This window comes from the organism of the source record quoted next, unplaced genomic scaffold, assembly GCF_019419815.1.
Source record: "Pyrus x bretschneideri cultivar Hongxiangsu unplaced genomic scaffold, Pyrus_bretschneideri_v1 Contig33, whole genome shotgun sequence".
NCBI lineage: Eukaryota > Viridiplantae > Streptophyta > Magnoliopsida > Rosales > Rosaceae > Pyrus > Pyrus x bretschneideri.
The window spans coordinates 4,069,575-4,093,504 of NW_025999646.1; the positions used below are offsets into that span (position 1 = coordinate 4,069,575).

At 37.8% G+C, this 23,930-nt stretch overlaps 3 protein-coding genes, 1 long non-coding RNA gene and 1 other non-coding gene across 5 annotated transcripts; 1 reads left to right on the top strand and 4 right to left on the bottom strand.

The window, feature by feature from the left end:
• Positions 1–151: 151 nt before the first annotated feature.
• Positions 152–1,646, bottom strand: LOC103948156 (pentatricopeptide repeat-containing protein At1g61870, mitochondrial-like). Its single transcript, XM_009359154.3, has one exon. It carries the CDS (start codon positions 1,518–1,520, stop codon positions 342–344), a length of 1,179 nt encoding a protein of 392 aa, XP_009357429.2. The 5' UTR covers positions 1,521–1,646; the 3' UTR covers positions 152–341.
• Positions 1,647–1,711: 65 nt separating this feature from the next.
• Positions 1,712–1,783, bottom strand: TRNAW-CCA. Its single transcript has one exon. It is a non-coding gene; the product is annotated as a tRNA-Trp (tRNA).
• Positions 1,784–7,332: 5,549 nt separating this feature from the next.
• Positions 7,333–11,276, top strand: LOC103948155 (tobamovirus multiplication protein 1). The gene is made up of 11 exons (XM_009359153.3): positions 7,333–7,773; positions 8,139–8,229; positions 8,323–8,375; positions 8,629–8,721; positions 8,854–8,925; positions 9,445–9,517; positions 9,655–9,700; positions 9,809–9,872; positions 10,254–10,307; positions 10,590–10,667; positions 10,768–11,276. The coding sequence occupies exons 1-11, from the start codon at positions 7,615–7,617 to the stop codon at positions 10,858–10,860; spliced, it is 876 nt and encodes a 291-aa protein (XP_009357428.2). The 5' UTR covers positions 7,333–7,614; the 3' UTR covers positions 10,861–11,276.
• A 416-nt stretch (positions 11,277–11,692) lies between these two features.
• On the bottom strand, positions 11,693–13,676 carry LOC103948154 (derlin-2.2). The gene is made up of 6 exons (XM_009359152.3): positions 13,481–13,676; positions 12,887–12,986; positions 12,554–12,768; positions 12,372–12,455; positions 12,211–12,264; positions 11,693–12,026 (listed from the first exon to the last, which is right to left on the bottom strand). Exons 1-6 carry the CDS (start codon positions 13,577–13,579, stop codon positions 11,847–11,849), a joined length of 732 nt encoding a protein of 243 aa, XP_009357427.2. The 5' UTR covers positions 13,580–13,676; the 3' UTR covers positions 11,693–11,846.
• A 7,421-nt stretch (positions 13,677–21,097) lies between these two features.
• Positions 21,098–23,454, bottom strand: LOC125480489. Its single transcript, XR_007260848.1, has 3 exons — positions 23,002–23,454; positions 22,676–22,819; positions 21,098–21,766 (listed from the first exon to the last, which is right to left on the bottom strand). It is a non-coding gene; the product is annotated as an uncharacterized LOC125480489 (long non-coding RNA).
• Between the last annotated feature and the right edge of the window lie 476 nt (positions 23,455–23,930).

The following is a 23,930-nucleotide window of genomic DNA, read 5'->3' on the forward strand; positions in this document are numbered from 1 at the left end:
TGTCATTGGTACGACATTTTGCCATTGATCCATTAAAACGACGGATTTTGTATTGATAACGTCATTGGTCGGAATAATGTCGACAATGTATCGTTGATACATTTTGCTAGCACAAAGTTGACCTTGTGCGCAGGATTTATCGACACAAAAGTTGACCGGAGAAGTGAATGCCAAGGCACAATGTATGGTTGTTCAAACATTCTTATACACACGAGATTGTGTAGGGCAACTCAGCAACAAAATTTCTTCAACAAAAAAACACTGAAACAGAAGATTGTATTTCGAGCAAGAAACAAGAAAATCATAACAAGAAGTAAACCATCTTCTTCCTCACTGAGTTCTCACTGCGGCAATCCAGCTTCAACTTCATTCCACTGATCTTGATTCGCCGAAAACTTCTCCTTCATCTGCCCGATGACCTCCCTTGCCTCCGCCACCTTGGAAGCCTTCACCAGCCCGTCCACAAGCAACTTCATTGTTCCGAAATTCGGAACCCAATTCTTCTCAATGCTCTCCTTAGCAAACTGCAATGCACTCTCAAACTCCCCACCTTTGGACAGGAAATACACAAGAGTGAAGTAGCAGTTTGCATCCGGCTTAAATCCGCGGTTCACCATGTTCTTAAACAAGTTCTTCGCCTCGTCCAATTTCCCTTCCTTGCAAAACCCATGAATCAAATGGCAAAACGTGACTGCATTCGGCTTCATCCCCCTCGAAAGCATCCCGTCCAGCAACGCTTTCGCCTCGGAAGACCTCCTCAATTTACACAAACTCTTGATCCTAATGTTGTAAGTAGAAAGCCCTGGCTGAAACCCGTGCTTCTCCATCAAATTTGTCACCTTCCCAACGTCTTCAAACTTCATTTCGGTGTAAAATCCGGTGAGCAAATGCCCGAAAGTATTGGCATCCGGCTTCACATTCTTCCTCTCCATCTCCGCCAGCACCGAGTAGGCGGAGCTGGTGGTGCCCGCCTCCGAAAACGCCTTGATCACGTAATTGTAAGTCTCCAAATCGGGCTGGATCCCGTAAATCTTCGGGAACTCGATAAAAACCCGGTTCACCTCCTTGTAATTCCTGGAGAATATACAGGCCAGCAGCAACGCGTTGAGCGTCTTGACGTTCCGAGGAATCCCCAATTCATGGCAGCGCTCGAAGGTGCGGACGGCGTGGTCGGGCATGCCGGCCTGGCCGTAGAGGATGATGGCGTGGGAGGCGAATCGCTGCGTTTTGAGATCGGAACGGGAGGCGAAGAGGTCGTCGAGGAACTGGCGGATGAAGTCGTAGTGGTTGTCGTCACGGAGGCGGTTGATGGCGACGGAGAAGGCAATGCGATCGAGGTGGGATTCGGGAGTTAGGGAGGCGGATTTGCAGATTTCAAGGATTTTGGAGGGGTCTTTCTCGGATTTGAGGAGGGCGATGGCGGTCCTAGTTTTGTCCTTTGAGGAGAGTGGGGCCGCCGTGGAGAGGTGGCGGGCATGGCTGGTGAGGGCGGCGTGGCGAAGGCGAGATAGAAGAGACATGGCTTTCAGAGAGAGAGAGAGAAATGGAGGCTGGGTTTAGGGTTTTGCAGAGGGATGAGGGAAAGGGGGTGAGAGGGACAGTGACAGAGAAAAAAGTTTTGGGTTTGTGATCCGGTGTGAGTGACGTTGGTGAGTCCGTCTCCGTCGTGGAAAAAAAAAAAAAAGAAGGGAAATTCGGGGGTTAGGGGTTTTGAACCCGACGTGAATCGAACACGCAACCTTCTGATCTGGAGTCAGACGCGCTACCATTGCGCCACGGATCCCCGGCTGATTGTTTCTGACGTGTCGTCTTATTTATATAAACTAGCCTTGTCGTAAAAGGCATTTTTTTGAATCACAGCGTGCTACGGGCGACTACACATTTTTTTAATCACATTATTGCTAACCCATTTTGAGGCTAAGCTCACCTCCTCCCTTTGGTGTAGATAATATTGTTTGTTCAAAAAAAAAAAAATCATTTGACAACTAATTGAATCAAATTATTACACACGTGCGAAAAACCATTTTTATAACCGGCACTACGCGCCTCTTAAAATGTTTTGAACATGTTTAAAAATAAAAAAAATAATATTTAATAAACAAATAATTGAATCACATTATTGCTAACTTATTGTGAAGTACTAATTAAAAAAAATTGTACAAAAAAAATTAATTATTAAAAAACACTATTTATATAACAAGAGCACTCATGTATTATTTGATTCATTATTTTGAGTTGCTTTTAATTTTTTTTGTTTGAAGAGCATTGTTGTCCCATTATTTTTTGTAAAGCCCGTTACCCAAATAAGATTCTGGCTTTATATAGTCGTATATATAAGTCCACTTGAAAGCAACACAAAAAAAAAAGGATTCTGTTTGGTCATAATTTTTGTGTTATAATTCGATTTGTTGACCCAGTTCGCATGGTCAGTAAAACATGTGACATGTTTTAACATGTCTAAAGAATCATGTAAGCTGTTAACTCGCATACGACTCTTATTCCGTACAAAATGGTCTAAATTCAATGTGAAAGTACAAATTTAACTCGTTCATTTGTTTAAAATGGGCAATTTTTTTGCTTATGAATATTAAGCGGTTTAATCATGTTATTACTTATAGGATTAGCAATACAATATTTGTTTCACGTTCAGGTTAACTCTAGTTATGTTTGTATCTTATTATTGTCGACACAAACCCGACGCACGAACGCATTTCCTTTGTTCCAACGAACTTATCTAAAGTCTCGAAATAGGTTAGCCATAATAATTTAGTTCGAATTTATTTTTGAAAAAAAAATCGAATTGAAGACCTCTCTAATTAAAATGAAAAAAAAATCACCGGACCGTAATACTAAGTGACTTATTTACAATTAACTTAATTGTGCTATATTAATTATTGACTAGCAATCGGCACGCATGCTCCACGTGTGCAACTAAATTTGTTTTTATTTTACTATGACTTATCATTAATGAGCACAAGTGACAACTCAAAAAAAAAAAAAAAAAGACAAATAAAAAAGGAAAGTTTTACTGGTACTCTAAAAATCTCATTCTACACTCCTCACAAATGTATTTTTCTTTTCAAATATAGAAAGTTTGGAGTGTAGAATGAGATTTTTTGAGTGTCAATAACAATTCCCATAAACAAATAAAAAAAAAGGAAGAGAAAAGGAGGGGAATGTATAGAGACTAGAGAGGAAGAAGATGAGAAAAGTGGAGTTTATTTATTTATTTTTAAATTTTTAAATAGGATATGCTATATTTGCATGGATGTGATATTAGTATAAAAACAATAAAATTTGTGTTAGGTGTGCTTACTAAATTGTCCATATTTTTTTTTTATTCATTTATGATAAGAGAGTTAAAATGATCATTTATTAAAATTTTAGTTGACAAATAGAATTTTATTAATATGTGATTTAGATTGTAGTATTAATAAAAGTAGGAACTCACAAGACACAAGGTGTAAGACCAAACAAAATAAAATCGCAAAAAAATTAGATCACGGTCGACAGGCCCGACACCGCTATACAGTCCATATTTCTATAAATATCACCTGAACACATGGGGCCTTTAAATCTAAACTTTTATTTAGTAGGTCATCGGAATGTGACAGCATTTAAATGAAAATTTTACATTTTTTGTATATATAAAGTATTGCAAGAAAAATGGCATCCACAATCCACAATTCACATGTGTTTAGTTAAACCAACTCACATTAGGCCCTCGAGTTAGCTAAAGTGGTGATGGTTACTAGAGAAATGTTATAGATTAAGGCATGTTTGGATATGCGCGTATCATTTTTTGGAGTAGTTTTTTAGCGTACTGTAAATACAGTCTGCTAAATCAAATGTCATAGTACAATTTGTTGAATTTTTATTACACTTGATTTACCGAATCGTGTTTCTGACACACTGAAAAATCTCTTCATTTTTGTTGGTATCATGTCATGCGTTTGTGAACACTTCGAAATTAGGTTGCCAGACCTAATTCTGTATTGTATTCAAAAATGATTTTTTATCTCGTACCCAAACAACTAGCTAGGTCTTATTCAAATATCTTTTTCATGCCTAAAGAGAGTAAGCAACATGCCTAAATGCTTCATTCAAAAAAGTTAGGTTAAGTGCCTATTCCGCTGTAATTCAATTCTCATAAAATTATATACTTTAATTATTGCCTCAAATATTGTCGATTTAGTTAATATTTTGCAAAGATGATCCATAAGGTATAACTTGAAAAATAGATGGTTCAGATCGTTGAAGTTTGATGTGATGTGGGTCTCACGATTAATCCCCATTCGTAAAAGAAAATAGGAATCTATTCCCTTAATGACTTTGATTAACCCTAATCTCTTACGATTTCAAGACTTTAAGCATCTGCAAAACAAGTATGCAGTTCTAATAAAACTTACTATAATTGTAAGTGAAATTTAAACTAAGAAATATTGAGTGTCATTGACCCACCTACTAAGAAATAACGTTAGGTGGTAGGGCGCAGTTGAAGGAGTAACATATAAGTTGGTGTGGTGGCATGATTGGTATCCAAGTATACGAGTTATATGTATCTTATGCATGTCAAAGTCATGAAAGCAAGCCAAATATTGGCGAGGAACTTGTAAGTTTTGTCGACGTCTGCGCATCGGTTTTTCTTGTTGAAGTACCACACGTCTCAAATTCTGCATGAACACGAGTCATTTGACATTTTGACTGTTGAGAGGTGGGACTCAAATCCACAATGTCATTTTTGACCAATGTTTGATAATGTTTCGCGCGTTTAATTATATAAATAAAGTATACATACAAGAAGACAAAATAATTAGGTCACTTAGTATTACGGTTTAGTGGTATTTTTATTCACTTGTAAGTAAGAGATCTTAAGTTCAATTATTATCAAAGGCAAATTGACCCATATTTTTACTAGTCCAATGTGAGACATAATCCAATTATCTATCCCCATAGTATAGATAATACTGTTTGTTAAAAAAAAAAAATGAATCTCAAAATTAGTCATGCTTAGTATAAACAACTCAAGCAGTTTCTCTCTTAACCATAAAGCTAGTTACACATAACAATGTATTTTTTTCTTTTGTTTTTGTGGTGAAGAACGGGGAATACAACCTAAAGAGCAAACACAAAACGGGTTCGAGGGACTCCAGCAACATCATTTATGATGGCTGGCTTAAATCAAACAAGAGGCTCATCAAATACAAAAATGCTAATATATATTAAAACTCTAGTTAACCAACTAATGGGCCATAATATTATTTTTCATGTAAATGTGTTTCAACTCGCACTGGTTAACTTAAAATCATGTCTAAACAAAGGCAATATTTGCTATGTATGTAAGTAAATTAGATTAGTTTTGTGGCGAGTTTTATGAAATTCGAAAAGGATAATGTTAGTTAAATTAAATTTTTAGACTAAATTTGCATACTAAATAACATGTTACAAAAAAAAATATATTAATCAATACTTAAGTAATAATCAAATCAACAAATTTCATTTTAATTTACCAAATTAGGAAATTTGGCACAAACCACACGGCCAAACCGGCCACGCCACGTAATCCAGGCAAGAAACTTCGCGTCACCTTCAAGTAAAATTAATATTATTCAGCTGGCCAATCAACGGCTGTCTGGAATGGGAGGTGGGGGGACCCCACGGCATAAGCGAATCTGCTATCGCATCTCCGCACTCGCATCACGTGGTCATCAGCCCCATCCACGTTCTCAAAATTTTAAACCAATTCCCAGGTTTAGGCGCCCCCTGCCAACTTTCTTTGGCGCCTAATTCCCAACTAATAATTTGCCCATTTTATTGAAATTTGGCATATTATTAATTTCTGAAAATATGAAAGATGTTTTTGAAACTAACAAAACAAAATAGATTTTTTTTTTATAATGAAAAATGTTTTAGAGCATCTTGACATTAAACTCAACCGAACTGTTTTTTATTGATTGAATTTGAAACATTTGTGATTACAAGTCAAATTTAACCTTTTATTTTTTATGGTGAGTCCCTTATTCCGGTAACATTTCTACCAATAAATACAATCATTTAAAAATCTATATTAATAATAAAATATCATTTAACAATTCGTTTGGAAAAGTAAAAAAATTTGATATAAGACTTCAGATTATCGCATCAGCAATCAATTGAAATTTGACTGTTATAATTTGATATTTTCTTTGAAAATTGTCTTAGTAAACCAAATCGAACCGATCTTATTCGATTGGTTACAGTCTAGGTCATTACCAACAGGGCCAGTTTGATTAAGTGTTTAGGTCTTAAAAGAAATCAAATTAGATTAAGGGCCGATATTTTGTTTTATCGACACTCTATTCTAATTTCAATCAACTTCATATGGAGGTTTTAATATATAATTTTGTTTGCGTATTTCGTCAATTTTATTATAAAAATCCAGATGATAGCTTTCGGATAGATTAGTAATTAGAGAAAAACGGTAAACTATTTGGAACTGGTTGTATATGTTGTCTTTTCTGTTGACATGTATTGGAAATTTGAAAAGTATTTTTTAAAAGAACAAATAGTCTAAACAAGTTATTAAGTTTTAAATTATTCTAATTTACAAGAGCCATTAACTCATACGTTCGTGAGCAAAGTAAAATAACTAAACTATCATACTCCATAGAGAGAGACATTTGAACTTGTATATGTATAAAGGGAGAATGTAAAAAGTGTGAAGCTTTCATAATACCCAAATTGCCCTTTTCCCATTAAAATTAAAAAAAAATAATGCACTTGATTTGCAGCAAAGACAATCAAGCAAGAGACAAGTAAGCATCCTCTAGAAAATAGAAGGAAAAGTGTAACACACTCATTTTTATTTTATACATACTCTCACTAATACAATTTATCCAATTTGCTGACACAAAAATTACAACAAATCAATAAATAAAAAATTCAATTGGCGTGCGGCAAGAGGCTACAACAAAACAACGTTTCCTCACTAATACTTAATTAACTGATCTAATATACAACTCTGTCTAATGCACTTGATTTGCAGCAAAGAAAATCAAGCAAGAGACAAGTAAGCGTTCGTCAGAAAATAAAAAGGAAGGTACAATGCTCTCATTTTTATCTTCTACATACCCTCGCTAATATAATTTATCTAATTCGCTGATGTCAAAAATTAAAAATAAACTAATAAGTAAAAATGGGTATGTAAACAATATTCTACAACAAAAATGAAAAATACAAAAAAGGAGCAGAAAGTGGGAGAGAGCTCATCAAGGGGGCGGTTATATACTAATAATAGAAAGAGAGGATAAGAGGGCGGTTATACTAATAATAAAGGGCGAAAATTTACAACCGCACCACTCCCAGTGTAAGTCGTCAGCGTAGAAGCTTAGGTGAGAGGCACCAAAACCCCCAAAGAGCCCTCGCCCTCTCCGTCTCTCTTGGACCGTCTGGTAGGGGCAGTACTGGTAGACTACCCCTCCCTCCACCTCCTCTCTCTCACCACTCTGTCTCTCTCTCTGAGCTGAGCTGTGAAGTTTGACGAGTTGGGTTTCTTCTGCTCTCCGCTTCTCAAGCGTTTTGACCTTGGCTCGCTCGCTGAGCTTCTCGCGCTTTCGGAGGAAGCTCCGTCGCGAAATGACGAGAATGCCACTGCCATTATTGAGCTCTGCGCCCATGGAGGTCGTCTCCATGTTCTTCAGCTGGTGGGACGAGATCAACGAGTCCTCCCGGTGGCAGGACGGCATCTTCTACGCTCTCTGCGCCGCCTACGCCCTCGTCTCCTCCGTCGCTCTGGTCTCTCTCTCTCTAACTTCATATATTTAGTGTATATGATTCGATTTCATGCTTCTTATTTGGTAAACTAGTAGCTGATTTTCCATGAATTCGAGTAATGTTTCAAGATCGGAGCTCTCAGTAAACTGAAATTTATATAATTATCCTAAAAATTACATCAAACAGTTGTTGATTACAACCAATTTTTTATTTTATGTTATATTGGTGGTTCAAATTTTGGATAAATCGATTGCGAAAACTATCGCTGTTGATGTACGAAAGTAGCAGGATCCGTTCACTTCACAAGTTACTAAAATTCTACCTGTTTTTTATAGAAAAATTTGTGAAATGGTGCTAAGTTGAGTGATTGTGCTTGTGGTGCACAGTTTCAACTAATAAGGATTGAATTGAGAGTGCCGGAATATGGGTGGACGACACAGAAGGTTTTTCATCTTATGAACTTCATCGTTAACGGAGGTGATTCCCGGTGACTTACTGCCATTCAGAGTCTCTTTTTAGTATTTTGCCCTTTGATTGTGAGTTTGAAATGTTTTGGTGTTGATATTACAGTACGAGCAGTTGTTTTCGGATTTCATGGTCAAGTGTTTAGTTTGCACCCGAAGGTTAGTCTTGTGTAGCTTCAATTAGTTCACATCTTAAACCTACCCTTGTATGATACTTCACACTTGTAGTAGCTTTTGAAATGTATAATTGTAAAACGTACGAACTTACATCTTGTTCACAGCCCCATTTACTTGTGGGGTGGTTGCGGTTTAAGGGATATTAAGGCTGGTTGATTGAAAAGACTATAATACAAAATGAAAGGAACATCCTTGGGGTTGTATGCTAAAATTGGGCAGCTGCGTCTTGAACCAGGTACTAATATTGGTCTTGCTGGATCTTCCTGGACTGCTATTTTTCTCTACATACACGCTTCTTGTCCTCTTTTGGGCGGAGATATATCACCAGGTAAGTGCATGTTTTCGTTGAAGTAGTGGTTCAAACCAGACTTCAATTCCACTGAGATGTACAAATTTTGAATGCAGTCGTTTCTTTCAATGAATGAAGACTTCTGACTTCTTTCTTACTATCATTGAACAGGCGAGAAGTTTACCAACAGACAAGCTGAGGATTGTTTATATATCGGTCAATGCTGTCATGTACTTTATACAGGTGCACTCCATTTTCCCTTTCTTAGCATGCTTCATTCATCACATGGTTTCTCTAGATAACATAACTTGTATTGTGTAGCTAATTTTTCTTTGTCTACATGGGCATTGATAGCTTTAGTGTAATTTTTTTGTTTATAAAACCTTGCCATTACTGAGAGTATTACTTACGCAAGCAGCTGGCTCACCTTCCAGTCATTCATTCTGTGCTAATCTTCTTGATCTTACGTTTCTTTGAACTGTAAAATTATTAGCTTCATCCCGCATGTTTTTTCTCAAGAAGGTTGGTGGGAAAAGTTCTACAACTGTTAAAAGAGTATGGTTGACCCTCCTAGGTTGTTTCTCTTTCACCCATTTTGTAGCTAACTTACATAGAAAAAAGATAAACTTTTATAGTTTTCCTGTTTAATACACAATTTGTAGTGTTTTCTAACGTGGATTGGCACATGTTTGTTCATATTTAACAACTTGTAGTAGACACAGATTTTAGTTTACCTTATGAATAATGTGGTTTTGTGTTCAGGTTTGCATCTGGGTATACCTCTGGATAGATGACAACAGTGTCGTGGAGTTCATTGGAAAGATATTTGTTGCAGGTAAGGCCTGTTTCGAGTCATGCTATAGGTTTCACAAGGATCCAATTATTGAAAATGACTTGTTTGGGCATGCATACTGGTCCATGCTTCTCTTGTTTAATAATAATACTCGTTATATGGTGCCTACTTTGTTCCAGCCATGTCATTTGTGGCTGCACTAGGCTTCTTGATATACGGAGGAAGGTTAGTGTTCTGTATCGTATTTAAAGTGTATGGAGCTTTGTCTATTCTGTGTTTGTGCTCCTGCCTGTGCATGTCTAATGGGTGGGTTATTATCAACAATTTGTTCAGGTTATTTTTCATGCTGAGGCGCTTCCCCATTGAATCTAAAGGGAGAAGGAAGAAACTTCATGAGGTTTGTGTCTTGCATATACATTTCGTCATCAGATTAGAAGACCTTATTGCTAGACTGATGGCATAGGATCTTCTTGGCTAGATTTATTCGTTTCTTTATTGTGAAATTTTGTTTATCAAAGTTTACTCTTCAGAATACAATTATATATGTGCATGCTTAAGTCAGTATAATAAACCTTATTCAGTTAAAACACACGTACAAAGCATTTAAGTGGGAGGATTTTGTACTATCTTGAAGTAATTCCATCATAAAATCTCTTTTTGACCGTTGTGAATTTCATGTAGATCAAGTTTCTGGGTTCTGAAAGCAAGAGAAAACATGGGCGAACAAATTGTTTGGTTAAAACTAGTTATATTGACTAACAAGTTGTTGACATTGCAGGTCGGATCCGTTACAGGCATATGTTTCACCTGCTTTCTCATAAGATGCTTTGTGGTAAGGTTCAAACCATTCTAATGCAGTAGTGATTTGAAGAACCCTTATCTTGCATTCTTATAGAAGAACAGTTAACATTCCAGTTGAAGAAAGTTGTCTTTGTGCCTGTCTTACACACCTTACTTCCAAAATAAGATGTACATAAATTAAACGAAAACCCAAAAGAGCAATAATATTTCTTCATTAGTTGCAGTACTTTCTTGATTTGCTTTATGAGGTCTTGCTTTTATCCGCATATATTCAGTTTGCTCGGAGTTTCATTAACTCGATTGAAAAATGTAGGTTGTCCTTTCAGCTTTCGATACAGACTTGTCACTTGATGTTTTGGATCACCCGGTTTTGAATGTGATCTACTACATGGTAATCTACTAAGCTTGTCTGTTTCTAAGGATAATTTTCCGTTCTTATTCTACAGCTCTTTTACTTTTCCCCTTTAAAATTTGAAATCTGTCATCTGCAGCTGGTTGAGATCCTGCCTTCAGCACTGGTCCTTTACATCTTGCGCAAATTGCCCCCCAAGAGAGTATCGGCTCAGTATCATCCGATCCGTTAGTATGATCCATTTTTATTCTTTTATGTTAATTTTGCCCCCCTAGGATTATTCTTTACGGATAGGGAGTTTGGTGCAAATGAAATTGATCGACAAGAGGAAAAGCCTGAAAAAAGTCCAGATGTAGAATTCTGGCTTGGCTCATGCTGCCGGCAGTTTTTTTAGATGCATGTATATTACACAGCTCTGTAGAGCTAGCCAAGGGAAGATGGTTAAATTGATTCGACGGTTATTTTGACAGTTACGGTTTATTCGATCAACGTTGTGTCGAAAGGAAATGTTCGTGTAATTTTATTGTTGTAGGTGTTGTTTCCATTTGTTCTGAGTTCCACATCATGGTTATGCTGAAGCTGAATCGATTTGTTCTCTTTTCCTCGGTAGACAATTGATGTGAAATAATGTAAGCAGGTCATTTTTCATGCTTTTGTTTTAAGCCTATGTTTGCGAAAAGTGTTCTGTCAACCAAAAATGCGTACGGGCAGCATTTTGACAGAAAACCTAAGTGTCTATGGATGGGAAAAGTGCTCTGTGGAAAAGCATTCATGCTGAGCACGCCCGAGTGCTTTTTTTCGAAGCACTTGGAATTTTTAACAAGAATTTCAACCTGCATAAGTAACACCTGTTTGTAAACTGGAGTACTCCAGGGTAGCAACCCTAAACGACCTCGTAACAGTAAGAGTAGAATCAGATGAATTTCGAGATTGGTGCAACCCTAAACAACCTTGACGAGTAAGACGAAAAGCCAAGGGTGGTGCTATCCACACACTCCTTGTTAATTTCTGTCATTTGATTTTCTTCAATTCATTCAATCCGACCGCAGAAAAAGAGAGGTGTGTGGAAGGATAAAAAGGGTGTGTAGCACCGCTCAAAAACAATACATATCAGTGAAGATCTTTCTATATATTACAAAGCCGAAAATCCATCCTAAATGCCAGATAAATATACCAAAAGCTATAACCCTCATCAACCTGGCTTTCCTCGACATCTGATTAATCTTGGTGAAGTTCCTCCACGGGTGGTGGTGCAAATCTCACATTTGGTCGTGCCACAACAACAGGGTCATCGGCGAATAGTGCTTTGATAAGTGAAGGGGTTCTCAAGGGCCGGCGACCTGTCATTCGTGGGTAAACATCTTCTAGAAAGTAATAGGCATGACCGGCAATCATTCCCTGATTAAACAGAAAGAAAAGGATTAGTACATGTAAACCTCAAAACCTTAAAGCATCGTTGTATAACCGGTGAGGCAGATTCATAAGTGATTTATGTGTGAATTAACACAACTGTTTTTGAAACTATCAGTAAACTAAATTGATATATCAATAACAGTGCAGAGTCCTAGAAAAGATAACGCACCAAAAGATCCACCCAAGGGCTAGCTCCGACCAAGACGGAGAACGTCAGAAGAACCTGGAGGAAAAACGAAAGAACCGTTTCAGGATAACTCGTCTAAGATTAATTCCAAGGAGATATACGTTCAACAACAGAAATAAAAAAAACAATTCAAGATTACTGACCCAAGGTAGGTAAGCTGCTGTGAAGGTAAAGAGGCCCAAGAAGCTCATATGAATGAAAGGATTTTGCTTGCTCCACACATAGACCTGTAAAACAGGATGCATAAGAGTCCTCTAAAAACAATACGAACATACCAAACTTTGTAACAAATCTATTGAAACTCAACAAAGAAAATGTATCGAACCATCATGAACGTTAGTGAGTTGCTGAGGAATATAATCTTTGCAAACGACTCAGACAAATGAGGTATCATCCCTCCAACCAGTACTATCCCAGTCAACATAGTGGCACCAAATAAGAGCATATAAAAGAAATCCGCAGTCCGTCCTCGAAAAGAGTTCTCTTCAAGAAGCTTGCAGTACCGAGCAAGAAAGAACATGTGGAACATGAAATCCAAGTCTGGCAATGCCAAATATAAAACCATTTCAAGAAAAAAAAAACAACCAGTTACAACTAACCGACATGAATTTCGCTCCCAACAATTGAAAGTACTTTAAAAGTAGATAGTAGCAATTACCCATTTTCCGGAAGTAAAGGAAATTAGTAACGAGCCGCCAGAATTGATACTGCTTGACCACTAGATTAGGGTTCAAGTACAGATTGTGAGGAGAAATTATCTGCGAAAGTTTACCGTTAAACGACGAAAACAATCAGTAAACAAAGAGAAAGAAGTAACTACAAGAACTACCTAAAACCTTCCAAACTTCCAACAAATCCTATGAAGCATGAAAATTTCAACACAGAATCAACTAATAACTACCAAATCCAGAACAAAATTAGAGAAAAAAAAATAAAATTAATGCTAAAATTTAATCCCAGCTGCCAGATCTTAAGCTCCATTGAAGTACAAGATAACAGTAATAAAAAATTAAACATATTTACATAAAAGCACAAATTTCGAAAATAATCATTCCCAAACAAATTTAAACAAAAGCCATAACATTCAGCTGCCCAAGTAAAAATCAAAGCTAGAACAAACAAATTTCTAAAGTTCAGTCAAAACCCAATTGAAATTAGACAAAATCAGAGAAACCCATTTGCACAGAGCTAATAGGGACGATTCTAGAGCGAGAAAGATTGAAAATTTTCATTGAGAGAGAGAGAGGCATACGTCGAGGGAGCAACCGATGTTGGTGAGAACAGCTGCGGTGAGGTACGAGCGGGTGATGACGGGCATCTGCTTGTACCATTCTTCGACTGCCTGAGCCATGATTATGCAATCAATTTACAGCTCGAAGCAAAATCCGACCAATTTTTTTGAGGGTTTGGAAATTTTGCAGGAAAAAGAAAAGATGAGATTTTTGAGATGCGAGGGACTCAAGGTAAGAGAAGAGACGATAGTCACGGGAGACGGGTATTGCTCTTGTGTATCTCGCCTGTACTGGGATGACAAATCAAGGGGCAATCAGAGAGCGAGTGACTGTCACGGACTAACCATGTTGTTCCTCTCGTATTGGACTCGTTGACATTGGAAGAGGATCCTCTCCGGATCTACTTTGCAGAATCTTAGGAATTCTCACACATTAATTGTTCATCTTATGATCAGTTTTCGTCAGATACTATTTGTGTTTAATTTTAAATAAAATGAATTAAATATTTTTTCATTGTATGATACACAATAAATGATTAAGATGTGAGAATCCTAGATCCTAAGATATTCATAAACTGAATCAAGGGCCAATCAGAGAGCGAGTGACTGTCACGGACCAACCATGTTTGTTCCCCTCATGTTGGACTTATAGATGTTGGAAGAGGTTCCTCTCCGGATCTACTTTGCGGAATTTTAGGAATTCTCACATCTTAATCGTTCATCTTGCGGTTAGTTTTTGTCAGATACTATTTGTGTTTAATTTAAATAATTTTTTACTACATGATACACAATGAATGACTAAGATATGGGAATTCTAAATCCCTAGAATACCCACAAACTGAATCCGGATGAGATCCAATTCCTTAGATGCTTATCGCTGATAAGTCTGGTTGTTTCCGTAGTTATAGGACTCAACCATTTAGTTTGTTTTGTTTTTTAAATAAGTTCCTATTATCTAGGAAGACTTATTCTACGTAGAATATTTCCCATGCACGTCACCTTCCGAGTAGTGTGGATCGTGAACTGGTTTTTAGGGTTCTTTGTTATTTCTGTAAAGGCTATATATTAGCCAAACTCTTCTTTTAATAATCAAGTCATTCCTCCAGATTGTTTGAGTTACTTGCAGCAGTACTTTGAGTCTTTACAGTGTTGCTCGGGTATATTTTTGTTCTTGGTCTCAACAAACTGGTATCAGAGCCCCTCACTGGGGCCTGAGAATCGAAAAGTTGCAGCTTTTGAGTGACTTCCAAACACAAGAGAGAAAGAGAGGAAAATGAGTTCTGAAGGAAACTATGTGCAGGCGTCCATTCCACGTTTCGATGGTCATTATGATCATTGGAGCATGCTTATGGAAAATTTCCTTCGAAGCAAGGAGTACTGGAGTTTAATTGAAACTGGTTATGAAGAACCAGCAAAGGGGGCACAACCCCTATCAGAAGCACGACAGAAAGAGCTTGATGCAATGAAACTCAAGGATCTCAAAGCCAAAAACTATCTGTTCCAAGCAATTGATAGAAGTATCCTAGAGACGATGTTGGAAAAGGACACCTCCAAGAAGATCTGGGATTCCATGAAAACGAAATATGAAGGGAATGCACGAGTGAAGCGCTCAACTCTTCAAGCGCTACGAAGAGACTTTGAGACCCTTGAGATGAAGGTTGGTGAAACAATCACTAATTACTTTGCTAGAGTGATGACCGTAGCAAACAAAATGAGAGTCTATGGGGAGACCATGACGGATGTCACGATCTGTGAGAAAATCCTGCGATCTCTCACGGACAAATTCAATTATATAGTTTGTTCGATTGAGGAATCTAGGGACTTGGATGCAATCACCATTGATGAACTTCAAAGCTCGCTCACTGTACATGAGCAAAAGTTTCACAGAAGTAGCAGTGTGGAGCAAGTTCTGAAGGTAACTACTGATGTCAGAACTGAGGGGAGTAGCAGCACTTATAGAGGACGAGGACGTGGAAGAAGCAGTTATAGAGGACGAGGACGTGGAAGGGGAGGCCAAGGGTTCAACAAAGATACTGTGGAATGCTACAAGTGTCACAATCTTGGACACTTCCAGTATGAATGTCCAAAGTGGGAAAAGGAGGCTAATTATGCAGATGTAACTGAAGAAGATGATATGTTGTTGATGGCATTTGTTGAGTTACCTGAACAGACTGACGCTTGGTTTCTTGACTCAGGATGTTCCAACCATATGTGTGGCAGTCAAGGTATGTTCACGGATCTAGATGAAACTTTTGTCCATTCAGTCAAATTGGGAAACAACAGTAGAATGAATGTGGTTGGTAAAGGAAGTGTCAAGCTGTTTTTAAATGGAATTACACATATTGTCCATGAAGTGTACTATGTTCCAGAGCTCAAAAACAATCTCTTGAGCATAGGACAACTTCAAGAAAGAGGCCTGACTATATTGATTAAAGAGGGAATTTGCAAAATATATCATCCAACTAAGGGTCTGATTATTCAGACTGAGATGAGTAGGAACAGGATGTTCATACTACGAGCTCAGACACTAGTCTCTACAAATGTTCAACCAGCAAGGTGTCTTCAAACAAGCACACATGATCTTCCTTATCTTTGGCATCGAAGATTCGGTCATCTAAGTCACAAGGGTTTGAGAATTCTACAACAAAAGAAGATGGTTCGTGGACTTCCTCAATTCCAAATCTCAAATACCACATGCACAGATTGCATTCAAGGCAAACAACATCGAACTGAGATGCCAACAAAAAGTATGTGGAGAGCTAGTCAATCTTTGGAGCTTATTCATGCAGACATCTGTGGACCCATTTCTCCTACATCAAACAGTGGGAAAAGGTATATCTTAAGCTTTATTGATGATTTTAGTCGTAAAACATGGGTGTACCTGTTAACAGCAAAGAGTGAGGCACTGAACTGCTTCCAGTTTTTAAAAAAATTGGTGGAAAAGGAGAAAGGGTTGAGTATCAAGTGCCTACGAACAGATAGAGGAGGCGAATTCACTTCAACTGAGTTCAATGACTTCTGCAAAGAGAATGGAATCAAGAGACAGTTAACCACTGCCTACACGCCACAACAAAACGGGGTGGCTGAAAGAAAGAATAGAACTGTTATGAATATGGTTCGGTCTATGCTGTCTGAGAAAAAGCTTCCAAAAACACTCTGGCCAGAGGCAGTGAACTGGGCTATCTATGTTCTGAATAGATGTCCCACACTAGCAGTGAAGGATATCACTCCACAAGAGGCGTGGAGTGGCATAAAACCCTCAGTTGAGCATCTTCGCGTCTTTGGAAGCTTAGCACATGTCCATGTTCCAGATGTTAAGCGAGGTAAACTAGATGATAAGAGTTTTCCTTGTATTTTATTGGGAGTTAGTGAGGAGTCCAAGGGATATAGATTGTTTGATCCTATAGCTAAGAAAATTATCGTGAGCAGGGATGTTATCTTTGAGGAAGAAAAACAGTGGGATTGGGATGTGAGTTATGAGGGACAGATTATGATAGACTTAGAATGGGGAGAAAATGAAGAAAATGGTGAGGGAGAAGAAGGGGTGAGAGAAAATGAAAATGGCAGTAAGGCTAGAGAAGAAAGAAATATGGGTGAGAGCAGTATGGGTGAGAGCAGTGAAGAAACACAGGGTTGTACTCCAAATGAACTTGGTGAGGATGAAGGGAGGGTTTATGAAGGAAGAGTAAGACGTCCTCCTTCATACTTAAGTGACTATGTCACTGGAGAAGGACTAAGTGAGGATGAAGCACACATGGTTCAAGTCGTGCCAACCGAAGATCCAATCTTTTTTGAAGAAGCAGTGAAAGAAGATAAATGGAGACAAGCTATGGACAGTGAAATCAACTCAATTGAGAAGAATAAAACATGGTCTTTAAGTGAATTGCCTACTGGAGCTAAAAGGATTGGGGTCAAGTGGGTCTATAAGACCAAGTACAACGAACATGGAGAGATCAACAAGCACAAGGCACGTCTTGTAGCCAAAGGCTACTCACAGAAGCACGGCATAGACTACACAGAGGTCTTTGCACCAGTGGCAAGGATGGACACGGTTAGAATGATCATTGCATTGGCAGCACAAAAGGGTTGGAGGATTTTCCAGTTAGATGTCAAGTCAGCGTTTCTTCATGGAGAACTGAGTGAAGAAGTTTACGTTGAGCAACCAAGGGGTTATGAGAAGGAAGGAAAGGAGCACCTGGTCTATAAACTACACAAAGCTTTGTATGGATTGAAACAGGCTCCACGAGCTTGGTTCAGTCGAATCGAGGCACACTTTATCAAGGAAGGTTTTCAGAGGTGTGACAGTGAGCAAACCTTGTTCACAAAGAAGAATGGAGCAGGAAAGATCATCATTGTAAGTATTTATGTTGATGATTTAATTTTTACTGGTAATGATAAAGATATGATGGAGGAGTTCAAGAAGTCCATGATGAGAGAGTTTGACATGACTGATATGGGAAGCATGAGATTTTTTCTCGGCATTGAAGTACTTCAAAGAACTGATGGTATTTTCATACATCAAAAAAAATATGCCTTGGAAGTTTTAAAAAGGTTTAGAATGTTGGAGAGCAATGAAGTGAGCAGCCCGATTGTCCCAGGTGTTAAGATCAGTAAGGATGAAAGTGGGATTCCTGTGGATGAGACATATTTCAAGCAAGTGGTAGGAAGCTTGATGTACCTCACTGCCACAAGACCAGACATGATGTTTGTCACCAGTCTTTTAAGCAGATTTATGGCAAAACCAACCGAGCTTCATCTGCAAGCTGCAAAGAGAGCATTTCGATACTTAAAAGGGACAATGAATTATGGTATTCATTATAAGAAAAGTGGAGATGGTGGACTGTTTGCTTTCACAGATAGTGACTATGCAGGAGATGTGGAGGATAGGAAGAGCACAAGTGGTTATGTGTTCTTGCTGAGCTCGGGTGCTGTGACATGGAGTTCTAAAAAACAACCCATTGTTACACTGTCCACTACAGAAGCTGAGTTTGTAGCAGCTGCAGTGTGTGCGTGTCAAGCAATATGGATGAAGAGAGTGCTGAAAGAGCTTGAGTACAGTAATGAGAAGTGTACTTTAATCAGATGTGATAACAGTTCAACCATTAAGCTGTCAAAGAATCCTGTGATGCATGGTCGCAGTAAGCATATTGATGTAAGATATCACTTCTTGAGGAATCTTACAAAGGAAGGTTCGATTGCGTTGATTCACTGTGGAAGCGAAGATCAAGTGGCAGACATAATGACAAAACCATTGAAGGCTGATGTTTTTCAGAGACTTCGAAGTATGCTAGGAGTCTGCGAGATTGCTGATATAAACTAACTGTTTGATAACAGTAAGTTTAAGGGAGGGATTGATAAGTCTGGTTGTTTCCGTAGTTATAGGACTCAACCATTTAGTTTGTTTTGTTTTTTAAATAAGTTCCTATTATCTAGGAAGACTTATTCTACGTAGAATATTTCCCATGCACGTCACCTTCCGAGTAGTGTGGATCGTGAACTGGTTTTTAGGGTTCTTTGTTATTTCTGTAAAGGCTATATATTAGCCAAACTCTTCTTTTAATAATTAAGTCATTCCTCCAGATTGTTTGAGTTACTTGCAGCAGTACTTTGAGTCTTTACAGTGTTGCTCGGGTATATTTTTGTTCTTGGTCTCAACAATCGCTACTGTTTCGTGAGAATTGAGTTTTCGGGCTCTCAGGCCCATGGGCCCCATATATTGGAATCATCTATGTTTTGGTTGGATTTTTATTTTGTCAATATTTAGTTCGGGTTCTGACTTCTGAGGTAAAAAAGGGAATCGAGGAGATTCAAACCCGAATGAAGAGGGTCATAGAAGTGCTTGATTTTTACTGATGACATAATTCTTTGTTCTACATGTGATTGTATGGCTATTTTATTTCATGAAGCAAAATTTGCACTATAACCAAATGCGATATGAGGAACAAAGAACATTTGCAAAGTGAAATCCAACCATGGTCGAGAAGTTCATCAATTGCTTGGTTATCATGTTGTTTGTTCCGTGAAGATGTGTTTTGCAGATTGCTGGTGTTCTCAATCACGTCTAGGTTTTCTTTCTCACCTGCTTCTGTTTTCTTCTTATAATCTTGGACTACAACATTCTCGAAACGATCGACAGAAGTAGGAGGAAGAACGCAGACAATGCTGGGCCTCATACGCTGAAAGGCTTACCGGGTTTTTGACGCGACACTCAAAGAGGAAGCTTTCATGGAAGCTGGGGAATTGAGGGAGATGAAACCATAATATATACCAGCGACTGTGGAGAAAGATGACATTCCTGACATATGCATATACCGTGTCCCTGGTATTATGCATATGTCAGGAATGTCATCTTTCTCCGGTCATGACAGCCGTGACAAGGCCTGTGTAAGGAGATGTCATCTTTCTCCGGTCATGACAGCCATGACAAAGCCTGTATAAGGACAAACACTATTGGATTGGGAAGATTTATCCTCAGTTGTATACGACTTACGACCTTCGCAAGGAGTCGAGGTTAGAAGAGTTCGATTTCAGCCTTTTGCATTGAAAGCTTGAATACTTCCCCCACCTGCTATGACCGGTGTTAGCTTTGTAAAGTGGTGGTTGGGGGAGGGAAGAAAAAGGGCACGGGACTTTGGATGTGGTGGCCGACAGTGGCCGTATGTCCAACGGTAATTTGGATTAACTACGCGCCATTCGATTTTTAGATAGTTGGTTACCAACGAGTCTAGATTACAATCTTTTTTCTGGCAATCTTTTGAATTTGATTTAATGATCTAGGTATTGTTTTTCAAATCCAACGGTCAAACTAATAAAATAAACTTTTTTAGACAGGCCCATTGTAATATTATTTTCATCACCAAACTATGTCTCGATTGTAAACTACATCTCAAAGCTGTTGAAATAACAAAGTGTATCACTCTAGATATGAGGATGATGTGTTTTATGATTTTGTTAAATTCCCCTTATATAGAGGATAGGGAGGAAGGAAAATTTATTGTTGTTTGGTGATTGTTTAGGTAGTTTTCACTGGTGGACATTGAAGTTTGGCTGGTGTATGTATTGAAGTTTGATTGGTTGTTTGTATATTGAAGTTTGGTTGGTGCGTGTATTAAAGTTTGGTTGTTGGTTTGTTTATTAAAGTTTGGTTGATATGTGTATTGAAGTTTGGTTGGTGTGATTTGTTCGGTCTTCTAAATTGTCGGAATTTAAATTTATTTAGGTTAAAACATTCATAAAATAAAATTTAGATAACCTAAAGTTAAAAAAAAAAAAAAATTAAGATAACCTCATGTTTCTCTTTGTCTTAAGTCCATTGTCTTTTTTTCTTGACTGCAACCTGATAACTATGCGTCTTTTTTCTTTGCTACAACTTGCTAATAGAATTCAACTAGGAAAATTAACTAATTATGTTTGTATGTAATATTTCATACGTTTTGTGTTTCCAAAATTACCTTCAAATCAATTTTATTTGTTGGCTTCCTAAGATCAAATCACCATGAAAAGGATCATCTACTTGACATGAACTCACCAAACCCACCTGCCACATTAGTAGTCAAATGGAACTTGAATCCATGACTAGTCCAAGAATAAATTGATATCGAGTTCGACATTCACAATATTCGAACCTAAAACCATAAACCATAAGAGCATCTCCAATATCACCACCTTCAGAACACATTAAGGAGCTCCACCAACCCTAAACCATATTGCAACTTTTTGCATCTGTTGGATTAATTTTCTTATCTTAATCTCATCCGTCGGATTGTTATTTTTTTTTATTTTTTATTTTTTATATTTTCACTATAAAAGTGAGGTCTCTATATCTTTCACATCCATCCTTTTCTCTTTTTTAATACATCCTTCAAACTACCCTTCCAATAGCAGAACTGCAATCCTATAGCATGATAGCTCATATTCCGTTGACGACAACTAAGCTATGATGGTTAGGACGGCTGCTTGCGATGAGAAAATCGTAGGCAAATTGGATATTTTTTTGGAATGGGGAGTTTTGGGGATTTGGGTAAGTAATACTTTAACTGACCATTTGGATCCACATCAATTGATCAACTATTTCTTCAATAGATTTTAGTTAAATACTAGAAACTGTACCCGCACATTGCACGTTTTTACGGAATTAGAAACTGTATGAAAAATTATGATTCAAAGGGATAAAGGATTGTTGCAGAAAGTTAATGTTATTTGAATCGGAAGATGTTTAAGCCTTTTGAAAGAATTTTTACATAAAGAGGAGAAATTAGGTGAATCAAGCTCTTGGAACCCTTCAAACCACTTTCTGAATAGCATGACCTGCAGTGATTGTGCAAAAGTTAGTAAAAGATAGCGTAAGAGTATTATATACAAAATTATATTATTGGAACCACTTTATAGAAAGTTGGTAGTCTTCTGATATACTCATTTGTAATTTCAAAACCAATAAAAGAATGCAAAACTAAATATATGTACACAGAAAACTAAAAAAAAAAACTGAAATATGTGAAGATACTAAAAACCGAAAAAGGTTTGAATTCGTATGTTTCAAAATGAAGAAAATGTAACTGGCTTCTTTGGTTGTTACAACTAGTATTATTAAACAATACTTATTGAGGAGATGACAACTAGTATTATTAAACAATACTTATTGAGGAAGATGAAAAAGAAGGAAGGAACAAACAAAATCTGTTACGTAAATTGGTTTGTGAAAAAGATACCTTCAAATCCATTCTAACCAATCAGGAAAAAATACCTTTAAATCCAAGAAAAAAAACGTTGAGAGAAGTTTGAAAAAAAAAAAAAAAAACATTATTTCAATCATTTTCCAGTCTTTCAATTGAGAAAATATTATTAAGAATCGTAACTTTCTCGTAAAACTACAACTATTTTACAAGTTTCATCACCTAGCACAATAACGACATCCTAATTTTTTTTATTTAAAAAATTCCCACATATTCAACTTTCACGAAAACACAACTTTCATAGTATTAAAAAAATATTCTTACAGAAAAGGCTGAAATGAAAAAATCGAAATTTTTTTTCATTAAGCGTGCTTCTGGGTTACGGAGAACTTCGGGAAGCACTTCCAAGTGTTTCTTAGGTTGTTTTTAACAAAAATAAAAACTTGCTCATAATAAAAGCACTTCTAGCAAAAGTGTTTCCTAGAGAAACAGTTTTCCAAACGGCCTCCAAATAACAATATCGAGAGAGAGAGAGAGATCGTACACAGAAGCAAATTCAGGAGGAGTTTTGAGAGAAGGCTCAGGGTACTTTTCCTCAATGATCCCAACAATGACATCAGAATCTGCCACCCATTTGTCATCAAACTTCACCACAGGCACCTTCCCCTCTGGATTCACTTCCGTAAACCTACAAATCACCAACAAAAAGCCCAAACCCAATTCCTCAGACACTCCAAAAAAAAAAAAACACAACAAAATCCATTAAACGTACAAAAATCACATATTTCCAAAACCCAGAAATTTAAACGAATTTTTTTACAAAAGCATGAAAAATTACTAAAAACCTAGAAATTTGAAGCAGACGTTTACCTGCAATAGGTCTAGAAGCTACCTGATGTGAAGAGCAACTGTTTGAGACCAACCTCGAGGTCGGCCATTGCCGGAATCGTCAAAATCGTCGCCGTACGACACTTTCTATTAAGTGAGTCACGGAGATAAAAGTGAGAGGAAAGAAGAGTTGAGGACGGATTGGTTATGGTTGGCTTGTGGCTTGAGAGTTTTAAGGTTGCAGAGAGAAAGCAAAGAACAAAAGTGAAGAGAGGAGGAAGAAGAACGTAACGGAAGCAAATGGAACGTACGGGAAGCAATGGAAAGACCCGACTTTTTGAGTCTCCTTCCTAAAAGCGATGAACGTGCAAATCGGGTAGAAATGAAATAAAAGAACCAAGCAAGTGCACAAAAGGAAGAACACTGTTAATAAACAGTGTTTTTTTTGTGTTGAGTTTTAGCATAGTATAATATGTGGTTTTTGCTTTCTTTTTATACATGAATTTTCTTTTGAACTTATCACAACACTTGTTGAGTTTTTTGTTGTTGTTTATTGACTAATTGCGAGTTCATACCACACTTACAGGTTCAGACCACAGTTGACCTTGAACACGACCTTGTCCGTCACTCTGCATCCTCCCAAACCTGCACGAACCTCATTTACAATGTGTCAATGTCAACGCTGCTCCTGTACTGCCATAACCTCATCATGAGCTCACCTGCATAGCAGAACCCTCACGTAGGGGCGCTGGGCTTTGATTTTTCGTTTGAACGCGCCTGCACCTCCGCCTCCCCCCGCCAGCCCCACCACCTCATTTGTTTCTCCTTTGTTTGTACAAAGGCGTCCTGTGCCTTTTCCCGCCCCAAGGAGACCTCGATCATCGGCTTGGGCTCCACCACCCAAGCCGCCTTTGTGGGAGGCTCGGACAGCTGCGCAACTCTGCCCATGAGAACGTGTGGTAGGAATATTG

Coding starts and splice junctions, on each gene's coding strand:
- LOC103948155 (XM_009359153.3), top strand. CDS start 7,615: ATGACGAGAATGCCACTGCCATTATTGAGCTCTGCGCCCATGGAGGTC. Junction 8,722..8,853: donor GGGCGGAGATATATCACCAG/GTAAGTGCATGT, acceptor ATCATTGAACAG/GCGAGAAGTTTACCAACAGA. Junction 9,518..9,654: donor TGGAAAGATATTTGTTGCAG/GTAAGGCCTGTT, acceptor ACTTTGTTCCAG/CCATGTCATTTGTGGCTGCA.
- LOC103948154 (XM_009359152.3), bottom strand. CDS start 13,579: ATGGCTCAGGCAGTCGAAGAATGGTACAAGCAGATGCCCGTCATCACC. Junction 12,987..13,480: donor ACATCGGTTGCTCCCTCGAC/GTATGCCTCTCT, acceptor AAACTTTCGCAG/ATAATTTCTCCTCACAATCT. Junction 12,265..12,371: donor CAGCAGCTTACCTACCTTGG/GTCAGTAATCTT, acceptor TTTTTCCTCCAG/GTTCTTCTGACGTTCTCCGT.
- LOC103948156 (XM_009359154.3), bottom strand. CDS start 1,520: ATGTCTCTTCTATCTCGCCTTCGCCACGCCGCCCTCACCAGCCATGCC.